The sequence below is a fragment of the Lynx rufus genome, unplaced genomic scaffold, assembly GCF_022079265.1.
Source record: "Lynx rufus isolate CCGP_SWC_20201006 ecotype Redwood Valley unplaced genomic scaffold, mLynRuf1.p SCAF_23, whole genome shotgun sequence".
Taxonomy (NCBI): domain Eukaryota; kingdom Metazoa; phylum Chordata; class Mammalia; order Carnivora; family Felidae; genus Lynx; species Lynx rufus.
The window spans coordinates 7,640,130-7,653,188 of record NW_025814838.1 but is presented as its reverse complement, the minus strand read 5'-3'; the positions used below and the strand labels follow the sequence as shown (position 1 = coordinate 7,653,188).

Below are 13,059 nucleotides of genomic sequence, written 5' to 3'. Positions count from 1 at the left end.
CTGCTGTCTTCAGTTCCTACCACAGGATGTAACCTGGGCTCTGTACTGGTCTAAACTAGAAATAGAAAAGAAGTCCAAACCCTGCTTCCAGGCTTTTGTAAAGGTGGAGAAAAGCAGAGTGCCTGGGGAGAGGTTGTTATCAACGACAAAGTGGTAATGTCCTCCCTGGGGTGAGGGCAGGTTTTTTGGTTTTTGGTTGTTGGGTTTTTCTTCCCCCCTGTCCCTGCCTCAGGCTAAAGTGGTGCAGTCTGTTACCTTGGAGACCAGCTAACACTTCCTGGCAGGGCGAGCTTCACTGTGGAGTCGCTTGGAGGAGCTTAGAGGAAGTGGGAGCCAGGAAAAGCAGAGACCTCTCCTCTCCCAGAGATGGAGAAATAAATGAAGAAATGCAGGTGAGGGTGAGTGTCACAGGGTTGGCAGGGTGGCAAGAGAGGGTGAGGCACATTCAGACGCTAAGCTCAGAACCGAGTGAGAAAGCTTTAGGGAGCCTGGGCCCTTAGGCCTCCACTCCCTACAAACCAGGCACTGTTCCAGGTGCTGGAGGTGCAACAGTGGATAAGGAAGGAGTCCGGCTGCTTGGGAGAAGGACGGTGACAACTTGGTATGAGGCAGCCCCAGGCGGGTGGCAATGGGAGGAAATGATTTCCTTCCTGGGGCCTGGAAGGCAGCAAATGGGGTTCAGGAAAGACTTGCTGGGTTTTCTTGTCGAACAAAAAGGGCAAAGGGCGTTTCTAGAAGTAGATCCAACTGGAGCTAAGAAGGGTATGCAACAGCAAGGTGTATGTAAGTAGGGGTTGCCAGGGGCCATAGAAGGGTAAGAGATGATGTGAAGAGGTAAGAACAGGTCCTGAGGGAAAGTAAACCTTGCAAAGAAGGTTCAGCTTGATTATCCACAGGCGCCACGGCAGTTTCTGAACAGGTGAACAACTGCACGTCGGAAAAATCATTCTGTCAGTAGAATGTAAAATGCATTGGATGGGGGCAAGACTTCAGTTATTTGGCCATTCAAAATACAAACCCTGGGGATGGTTTCTTCTGGATGTTTAGGAGAATCCAGCTATTAGCAAACCGGGAAGTTAGGGGGAGCTTTTCTTTTATCCGCTCACCAGAGCTATCTCCTTTTGCCCACAACGCCATCTTTTTTTTTTTTTTTTTTACGTTTATTTATTTTTGGGACAGAGAGAGACAGAGCATGAACGGGGGAGGGGCAGAGAGAGAGGGAGACACAGAATCGGAAGCAGGCTCCAGGCTCTGAGCCATCAGCCCAGAGCCTGACGCGGGGCTCGAACTCACGGACCGCGAGATGGTGATTCGAGCCGAAGTCGGACGCTTAACCGACTGAGCCACCCAGGCGCCCCACAACGCCATCTTCTAAGGGCCAGCTTCCATATTCTCTTCCCCACCTGAGCCCGGTCCCCCAGGGTAATGTGACCCACCTTTGTCTGAACTCTGGACCTGCCCTGAGTACATTTAGTCAAATGTTTTTTTTGAGCAGCTACTATGTTCTAGGCACTGATTAGGTGAAAGTCTAATAGAAATGAATGTAACTAAGTCCCTGCCCTCGTGGATCTTTTAGTGGGTTGATGGGCGGGAGCGAACAGTAATAAGCAAATTTGGAGCTTGTCAGATTATAAAACAAAACGGGCTCTGGAGAAAACAAGGCAGGGTGGAGGGGGTACTCTTTGAGATGGGCTAATCAAAAGAGCCGTCTCTAATTGGGTTTCATTTGAGCAAAGACCTGAGGGTAAGGGCTGTGTCCAGTTCTCTCTGCCTCCCCAGTACCAGCTCTTTCTGGCATCCCCGCAAACACCCTAAAAACATTCATGGTATGAATGATCACTTTATGCTGAAGTGCTTGAAGAAGGAGCATGTTATTCTGATGCTGTTCTACATTTCTATAGTACTCTGTATTTACAAAGCTCTCTGATATTCTCAATTTCCTTTGACCCCTTGACAATTGAGTTGAAGCAGACCAAGCAGTTAACAGTAACCCCATTCCATTCAGCAGATTGAAGAAACCCAAGTTCTGGTGCTTTCTGAAACACCACACCCTCCTCCATCAGTGACCGCATCGATCGCCCTAGAATCCCATCCTCAAGTAGGCCTCTGAGTTCATGATTGTTAATCATTCACTGAAAAGAAGGAACCGGAGCACTGTGGGGCATCCAGTGTTCGCAAGGCATTTCTATTTCAACAGTCCCTGCCACGGGTCTCTCAGCCAGGCGTACTGAAGGAAAGCCAGTTGTTTTTTAAACATTTTCTAGCATTAACACTGCCACATTATCTTGGTGCTTCCCAGATGACAAAGCATCCTCTCAATAAAAGATTAAAAACCCCAGAGAGAAAAGCAAGTTGCCGAACCATCATTAGGCTATTTTATTTAATGATTTCATAAGAACACACGCTTTTATTTTTCAAGCTGCAACTCCATTTGGAGTTTCTCACTTGCTGTGTCTTGGCCAATGTTTTTTTGGTTGCAAGTAACAGACACCTAAATGAGCTAGCTTCAGCAGAAATATTGGGAATTATAAGGAACGGGGTTTTTCATGGAAGCCAAGAGCAGAAGGTGAAGGCAGCTGTCACAGGTGCCTGGGATTACCATTTAGAAGTTCCAGAACCAAGGCAGTTTCTTGACCTCCTCCTCTCCCTTCACCTCCCCTCCCCCAAATATTTATTGCTAGCCAGTCCCTACTCTCATGTAACTTACAGTCTAATGGGAGAGAGACACCACAATTTTAAAAAATCACACCAATGGATGTATCGTTCTAAATTAAAAATAAAGTATTCCAAAAGAAAGCACAGATCTATGAAAGTTTAGATAACACAAAGAAACTGGAAATAAAGTGGGAAGGTGAAGACTTCCCAGAGGAATTGACACTTATGCTGCAATACCAAGAATGAGTGGGGAAGGTGAGGAGGAGGTGGAATGCTCCAGAGCAAAGACAGCACATGAAAAGGCCCTGGGGTTAAAGGAAATGTATACCATTCTAGGAACTGAAGGGAGGAGTTGTGGAGCACAGAAGGGGGGCAGGGAGCAGGAATAAAGTGGGACAGCTGGAGAGGTACAGGTGGGCAGCAGCCAGATCATGCAAGACTTCAAATGCCATCTTGAGGACCTTCACCCTAGAAATGAAGGGAAGCCTTAGGGAGAAGAGGGCGTATGACATTCGATTTGTGTTTTTAAAAGCTCACTCTGACTGCAGTGAGAACAGACAGGATGGGGGTCTGGAGGGAGCGTCTGAGGGGATGTAGGGAGGCCAGTGAGGGTCTACTGCAGTTGTCTGTGGCAGAGATGACAGTGACCTGGATACCGAATGTCACTGGAGACAGATAAGTGGAGAGATTTGAGAGAAGGAAAGTTAACAAGATTAGGTGATGGATTGGATATGGGGAATGAGGTGTCAGGAGAAATTCCTAGGTTTCTGACCCATGTGAATAGATGGAGAGTGGCTGTGTTCTCTCAGCTGGAGAACAATGAAAAGACAATTGGTCTGTAGGGAATAAATGAATTCAGTCTTGGACATGTTGAGTTTGAGGTACTTCAGGAGGAAATATCCAGTGTTGATGAATACACGGGTCTGCAGTCAGAGTGGGAGGTCTGGATTTTTGACATACATTTTGGGAGTCATTGATGTATGTAGGTGGTAGTTGAAGCCACGGGCAAGGAAGGGTAAGACCACCTTGGAAAAGCAGATAGAGAGAGAAGGGAAGAGAGTGCACAATTTAGCCTCAAGGAACACCGACCTAAACCACTTTAACTGCTCAGGTAGAGGAGAGCGAGCCCCGAAGGGAGACCAGGAAGGAGCCGGCAGAGAAGGAAGAAGGCAGGAGAAAATAGCCCTGGGAAAACCACGACCACTCACTACTCTTGATCTGAAGACAGGCTTTTCCTGCTTCTAAATGTACATGGTGGCCCCATAGCTCGTAATTCCGAATTCCCAGGGAGGATCTGATGGATCCATCTTGTTCCTGTCCACTGCTGACTTGCTGATCAGCTGTGAGGAGAAGGCTGCAGGGTCACCTCTTTGAGTGTAGATGGAGTTCGCAAAGAAAAGAACTCAGTCTCATCTCAGTATTTGCCCCTCATCTCTCTCTTCTTAAAGTCCTTATGGTCACTCATTGCCCTCTCCACCCAGTTCAGCCCTCACCATGCTCTTTACATGGCCACTGAGGACCTTAGCTATCCAAAAATAGATCCCTTGCCTGATTAGTCTCCATCATATCATCCTGTTCACATCCTTCCTAGCACTTGCCACAATTCCTGTATACTCTAATTTAAAAAAAAAAAAATCTTAATGTTTACTTTTGAGAGACAGAGACAGAGCGTGAGCAGGGAAGGGGCAGAGAGAGAGGGAGACATAGAATCTGAAACAGGTTCCAGGTTCCGAGATGTCAGCACAGAGCCTGACGTGGGGCTTGAATTCACGAATCTCGAGATCATGACCTAAGCCAAGTCGGAAGCTTAACTGACTGAGCCACCCAGGTGCCCCGTCTATATTTAATTTTTTAACATCTGTCTCCCCCTCTAGAATGTAAGCTCTCTGAGGCAAAGACAGATATCTAGCTCAGTGGTTCTCAACTGGAGACAACTGCTCCTCCATGAGACGTTAGGCCATGCCTAGAGACTTTTTTTTTTTTTTTAAGTTTATTTACTTTTTGAGAGACAGCATGAGCAGGGTAGGAACAGAGGTGGGGGTGGGGGCTGGGAAAAGAGGATCCAAAGCAGGCTCCGCACTGAGAGCGGACAGCCCAGATGCAGGGCTCAAACTCATGAACTGTGAAATCATGACCTGAGCCAAAGTTGGATGCTCAACCACTGAGCCACTCAGGCACCCCTTGGGACATTTTTTTTTTAAGTTTTATTTATTGAAGTAATCTCTACACCCAACATGGGGCTCGAACTCATGACCCTGAGATCAAGAGTCACATGCCCCTCCAACAGAGTCAGCCAGGCGCTCCATAGAGACATTTTGGTTGTCACAATTCGGGAGGCAAGAATGCTTTTGGCATCTAGTGGGTCGAGGCTTAGCAGCATCCCACAGCCTCACAACCAAGAAAGACCCTGTCCAAAATGTCAACAGTGCTAAAGTTGAGAAGCCGCTGTTACCTTGTTCACCATATCCTCAGCACCTAGCACACAAAGCCTGATACCTAGGAGGTGTTCAATAAGCACTTATTAAATGGATGAATGACAGGAGAATTGAGTTGACTATAGACACCCCAAGGCTGTTATCTCTATGCTGCATTTATCTTTCTCTTTTCTGGTATTCTGTTTTCTCTCTAGGAAAATAAGTGTTGGGTGTTTTTATAATGGCTACAGATACTAGTCATGTCTTCCATGGTCAAGATGATAAGTTTCTGGAAAACCACTGGTAAGGATCTTTGATTTTTTCAAATGAAAACAATAGTAACAACATTTTGTTCAAGACAGTCGATGGGGGAATACTTGTCTCGAAGCAAGACTGGATAAATGGTCATGGCATCATCTTATGCCCAAGGGCTTCAGTTTTCTCACTACCAGAACCATAGAATAAAATGTCTTATGAACCTGGAGCCCACCTCTTATCAGGACTCTGCAGGAACCCTTCCCATTTACCATAGGGAAATAAAAATGTCTCTGGAGAACCTGACAATGTGGAGTCAATGTCTAGTGCTGGGACATTGATCAATCGCTCACTGTGTGTTTTGTAGTGTAAGGAGAAACAATGACAGAGATTCAAAGAAGCACTTGGACCAGAAGGATATCCATGGACTCGGCCAAAATCCAGACAATGGACTACTGGTTACACATGTTAACCAGACACAGGATTTACTGGTAAAAACCATAGTGCTTTAAGTGAGTCACAGTGCTTACAAGTCATAGTCAGGGAATGCAGAATGTGTTATTTCTTTCTTCATATATGATCTTGGGGTTAAAAAGATTAGTTAAGCATTCATCTCTAATCCTCTGCCTTTATTTATTTGTTTGTTTATTTATTTACTTATTTATGAGAGTGCAAGTGGGGGGAGGGAGGGGTAAAGGAAAGGGGGAGAGAGAGAGGGAGAGAGAGAGAGAGAGAAAGAGAGAGAGAGAGAGAGAGAGAGAGATTCTCAAGCAGGCTCCACACCCAGCATGGAGCCCAATGCAGGGCTCGATCCTGCAACCCTGAGATCATGATCTGAACCAAAAGCAAGAGACAGATGCTTAACCATCTAACCCATCCTCTGCCTTTAGAAATGACAGGCATATCTATGCTTTTATGCAAATTCTATAGCCTTTTTGGCCATATCGTTAAATATTCAGGAGTATATGAAGATTGTCTATATTATCAAAGCCTGAAGACTAAGGAATGTAATTCTAAAATTCCCTTTCTAAGATTTTTCTTTCTGTGAGGATTCCCTAAAACCTAGATCCAAAAATCCATTTCAGAAGTGCTATCAGAGCAATAGCATTATGGCAGGAGAATTAACTTCTAGAATAACCAGAACTGTGGTTTTAGACTGACTTTTAGGTTTTAGTTCATGTCAATGAACTATTTTCCCACAATGGTGGCTAGAGTGTCTAGAACTCAGAATTCACTCTACTACAGAAACTATTGTGATCAGGAGTTGTTAGGTACAAGCCTGGCCTATAATCATCGACCTCATCTACACAAGAGTTTAAAGATGATACCTTTGAAACGATAATCAGTCCAAAAACAATACAGTTTTAAGGCTGGCAATTAAACAATCAGGAAAATGGTCCTATTTTACTTTTCTCAAGTATTGTCACTAATAGGAAAGCAATTTTAATGAAAAGAATATGAGGAAATGTCAGTAGAGTCTTGAGATTCTGGGGGATTCTTTCAATGACTTCAGATGTTGATAATATGGGTCTTTGCTTCATCTAATTTCATGTCAAATACATGACTTCCCAGGTGTACAAGGGCCACTCATACAATTATCAGCCACAGCTGGGACCTCCTATACCTCACAAATGAATAGCAGTGGGAAAGATGGAAAGGATCACCCCAACGTAAAGAGCTTACAACTCTCTATGTAAAGCACATACCTTATTATATGATCAGTATGCCCTACCATCAAAATCTATAATGTCTATGTGTTAATGGTGGACCTTCAAATATTAATGATACAAAATCCATGCCCCAAAACATGATATTTTATTTCAAATTCAAGTGAAATGGAAGAAAGGTGAATTCTCAATCCACCATGCACGGAGTCCTCAACCAGGGAGTCAAGTTGAGTCCTGAAAGATGAAGAGAGTGACATCTAGTGTTCATACTATGTAAAGCAGGGTTTCCCTAAATGTGAGATGGAGGGGACCATGATTTTAGTTGATGCTGTTCAAGGGCAGGACTTAATTAGCATAAAATCACACGAGAAATTTACCTTTTGATCAGTTCTCCCTCAATCCTTTATTAGAATAGTCACAGTTTGGAGCTAACTTGAGCTTGGGTTTGCATCTCAGCTGTGCCACATACCAGCTTGTGTGACTTTGGGAAAACTATTTAAATTCTCTGTGCCTCAGTTTTCTTTCTTTTTAATTTTTTAAAAAAATGTTTAATGTTTACTTATTTTTGAGAGAGAGAGATAGAGCATGAGCAGGGAAGGGGCAGAGAGAGAGGGAGACACAGAATCTGAAGCAGGCTCCAGGCCCTGAGCTGTCAGCAACGAGCTAGACACGGGGCTTGAACCCAGGAACCATGAGATCATGACCTGAGTTGAAGTTGGACACTCAACCGACTGAGCCATCCAGGTGCCCCATGTGCCTCAGTTTTCTTGTCAGTAAAATGGGGTAATGACAGTAACACCTTTGTAGAATTAAATGAGTTAATGTGTGAACCGTGCTTGACACATAATAAGTGCTATTCAAGTGTTTGCTCTTAGTGTTGTTCACACTTCTTTAACACTTGCTAATTTCTTTTCTTTCTTTCTTTCTTTCTTTCTTTCTTTCTTTCGCTAATTTCCTTTAGAAACAGGGCAGTGAGCAGGCTTCAGGCACAGAACTGAGGGCATACAATGCTATCTAGCTGGAATATAATAACATTTCATTTTCATTGAGGGGGGAAATAAGGATCATTGTTCAGATCTGGTTTGGGTTTTTTTTTTTTTAAGGTTGTTGTTTTTTAAGTTTTATTTATTTATTTTGAAAGAGAGCATGGGAGGAGCACAAGTGGGCGAGGGAGGGGCAGGGAGAGGGAGAGAGAATCCCAAGCAGGCTCCACACTGAGCCCGATGCATGACTGTGAAATCATGACTTGAGCCGAAATCAGGAGTCAGACTTTTAACAGACTGAGCCACCCGGGTGCCCCATTGTCGAGATCTGTTAATGCAGCAACATGCACAGCTGGGTGCTGCCGTAGCTTCACATTCCTGTGTCCCAGGTGAGAAAAGAGCCACACCCACTGGGCCAGCATCACAAAGCAAGTGGATGGAGAACCCCACATACTGCACTCTCTCCTCTCCTGCTCTTCTTTAGACTTTCCTCTTCCTGTGTCTTCCATCCTGCCTAGTGGAGCTCAATCAGCTATCCACAGAATTTTCAACCTCCTGTCCTCCACCTCACCCAGTACAATGAAAGCCCTGACAAATACAACCCAATAACTTAAGGTTCAAGCAAGTGCCTGGGAGATGGGCGCAGCCATTTTTGAATGTAGATGGGGGTCTTGGTGGGATAAACAGTGTGTAGACCCACTCCCCAGTCATCAGATGCTGCATGGCAGTTTCTGTCATAGTGGGACTGAGCCGGCCTCCCTTATGATGCTGTTCCACACCCTGAGTGAGTCATGACCAGTTCTGGCAACACTTACATCCTAGGTGTATCACATAAACAACAGTGATCACACTGGAAGCCCGGCCTGAACCAGGCCTTGCACACCTACCCAGCCCCTACTCGTGTCATGTTACACCGACCACAGTGGCCACCTTTCTGCTCTTCAAACACTCTGACTCCTTCCCCGCTCCATGCCTCTGCCCAGAATGTGTGTTCCCTAGCCATGCACAGGGCAGGTTCCTTCTTGACCTCCAGGTGATGGCTCACAGAGGCCTCCTCTGATCCCCACCCCAGCTGAAGTGACCTCCCCATCTCTACCCTACTCACTGTATATCACATTCCCCTGCTCCATTTTCTCACTAGAACTATTCCTTTTTGAAATTATATACATAGATTTCATTTCTTCTCTTCTGTCCCCCTGCCCACTCTAGAATGTAAGCTCCAAGAAGGCAAGAACATTTCTGTCTTGTTCACACTGTAGCCCTACCACCACTGACCACGCCTAGTGCATAGAAGAGCTCAGGAACACCCACCGGGAAGAGGAAGAAATGCCAACCTCCAGGAGAGGCTGATCAAGGCCAAATGGGCTCAGAGCCTCCGGTCAGTTTTCTCTACCTTCTGGTTCCTGGAAAGCATCACCAGTGTTGAATGCTTGTCATGAATAACTTCGGTTCCACCACCAAGGCCACCACCCAAATCCTGAGCTTAGGACTATGTAACTATGTCACTAGGTATAAGCAAGGGGTAGAGTCCTTTTCATGGCCAGACTCCTACAATAGTGGGGAAATTCTATATTTAAAACTTACCTGCTGCTCCTGTCTTCTCTGGACTAGACAGGATAAATCCATTCCCTCCCATCAGCCAACAAATGTTTGTTGAGGACCCTTCAGACTGATAGAAGGCAGAATTCATACACCTGGGAAGATACAGAAAATCCAAATGTAGAAATAAGCAAAGACCACCCATATGAGAACAGAGGCAATTTATTTAGAGCTTGCTCTAGCAAGGGAGTCAGCCACCTTCACTTGTGTTTGGCAGAGACTCAAACGCAGGGAGCCGGAAAGCTTTATGGTGAAAAAGGGGAAAGCTTCATGTGTGCCCTGAAGGAAGGTGTTCGCTTAAGGAATTTGGAGGCGGGCATCTCATAGGATTGGTTTTGAGGGCATATTCGGCCTTCTCTGGTGGGTGCTGAGCTGGATGTGAGATAAAAAATAGGAAAGCTGGCAGTCATTGACCAAGTCCTGACCCTTCTGGACCAGTGGCTACAATTGTGGTTTGGCTTCATGGACTGGTGGCTACAGAGGTCGTGGGTTGGAGTTGTATTGTCATATATGGTCTAGCCACCGTCTGTCTGTATGTTCAGTCTCTCTTGAGGCAGCATGTGGTGAGTGACCCTTGAATTGTCCCCACATAGTGGGGATGAGGTGACGGATGAGAATGGGGATTCCCAGAGCAACTGGCTTAGGACACAGGCCTCCTTATTCCTCAGTTCCCTCGGCAAGGTGAGTTCTCAAACAGACTGCGTTCAGAGTTGGCAACCCTTGGGCATCCGTGTGGAGGGAACCTAGGGGATCCTCAGCCTTGCCATCTCTCTCCCCAGTTTTCTGTTTGACTCTGGCTCTGTCTCACAGAGGCTACAGGGAGACGAGACCCAACCTTCAGCTTGGGAGGACCCGGAAGACTGGCTTTCCACACACAGTTTACAGTTTGAGAGGCTCACCTTGGCTGACCTGATTAGCCAGGGCACCACAGTACTGTAAGTCTAGCTCCACTCCCTTCACCCCCAAGCCTGTAATGACACACCCTGCCCCCGGGCCCGAGAGACCCTTTCATGAGACTTTGCTTCTTCAGGGAGGAGGGCAGTGATGTCATGAGGAAAGTGCACTTCTCCACCCAGATGATCCACCAATTTGAATCAAAGCTTTCTGGGTAAGTATGTTTTTCAGTATCTTCTCAAAAACCCCAGAGCTCAAGAATTTCCTCATTTCAGCAGCCTGAAAGTAACTTTGTTCAGACAAAAATCTCTGGGTTCTTGACCGGGCCTCTCCCACTTCCGGCCCTGATTGCCTCTTTCCTCAAATGAAGAGATTGGACCGTACCAATTTTTCTCAGCCTTTTAAAACCCATGAGCCCTTTGGACACATGGATGGTTCAGTTGGTTGGGCGTCCAACTCTTGATATCAGAACAGGTTATGATCTCACAGTTCATGAAATGGAGCCCCACATCAGGCTCTGTGCTGAGTGTGGAGCTTGCTTGGAATTCTCTCTCTGTCTTCCTGCCCCTCCCCTGCTTACACTCTCTCCCTCAAAATAAATAGATGAAAAAAAAAAGGGGGGGGTGGAAATCAGTGGAAAGAATGGATTATTTAGTAAACTGTTTTGGATAGTCAACTTATCATTTAGAAAAGAAGAAATGAATTGATGCACCAAAATAAGATGGCAAATGAATATAAAAATTAAAATCACTGAAGTCAAAAAAAAAAAAAAGGAAAATATTCAAGTTGACTGTGTGGTCTTAGAAATAGAAGACTTTTCTGTCTATATATGCAAAGTCAGACTCTATTAATAAAAAGACCAGGATTGTATTTTAAAGGTATACAATAGCCTTTGTAAAATACACAAGAAAGGGTAATATTCTATATAATGAGGCCTAACTAATCAATATGAAACGAAACACCAAAATTGAAAAATGGACAAAGAAGATGAATAAACAATTCATAGAAGATGGCATACAAAACACTGAAAGTATATTCTTTTATTTTTATAATAAAAAAAATTTTTTTTAATGTTTATTTACTTTTGAGAGAGAGAGAGAGAGAGCACACGAGTGGGAGAGGGCCAGAGAGAGAGAGGGAGACACAGAATCTGAAGCAGGCTCCAGGCTCCCAGCTGTCGGCACAGAGCCAGACAAGGGGCTCAAACTCACGAGCTATGAGATCATGACCTGAGCCAAAGTCAGACGCTTAACCGACTGAGCCACCCAGGTGCCCCTAAAAGTATATATATTTTAGTGTTCACTCTTTCTAGTAATCAAAGAAATGCAGTATGCATGCTTTTTCTCTCCCTCTCTCAAAATAAATAAATAAACATTTAAAAATAAAATAAAATCCATGGGCCCTTGAGGTGAGCACATAAAACCTTACACCTTCATTTGATGTGAAATAGTTAAGAGTGACCACTTTTTCAATGACAGACTGAGTTTATACTTTTGCAAATTGCATGTCAAAACCAGATTTTCATAGTACATGTATACATTCCATCCCTGCTATAGCAATCTATGATCCATGATTACTGTTTGCATAAGGTTTCCTAAAAGGCTATAATAATAACAAATACCCATCATTTATTAACGTGTCAGGAATTCTGCTGAGGGCTACATGTATTATCTTATTTAAACCTCACAACAACTGGAAACATAGTGTCACTCTCAAGTCAATTATCCAAAATTCAGTTGCTAACTGACCAATTTTCCAGATTTATCAAAACATTTTAACTTTTATAACAATGTATATTGGATATGAAGGTTTAAACAGGTTTTTAAAGAATTCTGCAATATTTTGGCTGATTTTCTTTATGTTCATTTATTTATTTGCAAGAGAGGGAGTATGAGTGGGGGAGGGGTGGAGAGAGGGAGCCAGAGAATCCGAAGCAGGCTCTGAGCATCCACACAGAGCCCAGTGCGGGGCCCAAAACACACAAACCGTGAGAATCTTGAGATCATGACCTGAGCTGAAGTCGGAGGCTTCACCGACTGAGCCACACAGGCACCCCTTGGCTGATTGGTTTTAATTGTGAATCGAGCATGTTAAGGAATGTTCAAGCCTCTTCGGTTAATTCAAATAGATTTTCAGGGAATCAATTGGATTTTCAGCAAGTTGACTTCTGGCAAGTTGACTTGGGTGGAGTCCGGGTATTATCTTCTTGTTGGAGATGATGAAGCTTAGGTTCAGAGAGGTTACCACACCTGTTGAAGGTCACACAGCTAGTAAACGGCAGAGCTGAATCTCAAGGACCAGCCTGTCCCATTATGAAGTTCATGCTCCAAGCTCTATTTGTACCTTAAAACTCTCCCCACCACCCACTGCCCCATGATTTCACATCAAAGGTCTTGCTTGCCCTTCAGTAGGCTCCCTAATCCCACCAGTTCTCAATGAGGGCAACAGTTACATTCAAGTGATGAGTCCTTAACTGGAGCACCTGTTACATGCTGTCTCCATCCAGCCATTGGAATGGTTTGCAAGAAGGCACGTTCAAGAAGTTCCCCCAGCTACCTTTTGGAAACTAAGTCTTTTTCTGTTAATCAGTCC

At 44.6% G+C, this 13,059-nt stretch overlaps 1 protein-coding gene across 1 annotated transcript in view; it reads left to right on the top strand.

The window, feature by feature from the left end:
• Positions 1-378: 378 nt before the first annotated feature.
• The window catches only part of VWA3A (von Willebrand factor A domain containing 3A), a 57,600-nt gene continuing 44,919 nt past the window's right edge, over positions 379-13,059 (top strand). The window contains 6 exon segments of the mRNA XM_047087808.1: positions 379-392; positions 5,285-5,303; positions 5,305-5,372; positions 5,692-5,815; positions 10,384-10,508; positions 10,604-10,681. Of these exon segments, the coding sequence (XP_046943764.1) occupies positions 379-392; positions 5,285-5,303; positions 5,305-5,372; positions 5,692-5,815; positions 10,384-10,508; positions 10,604-10,681 (428 nt within the window).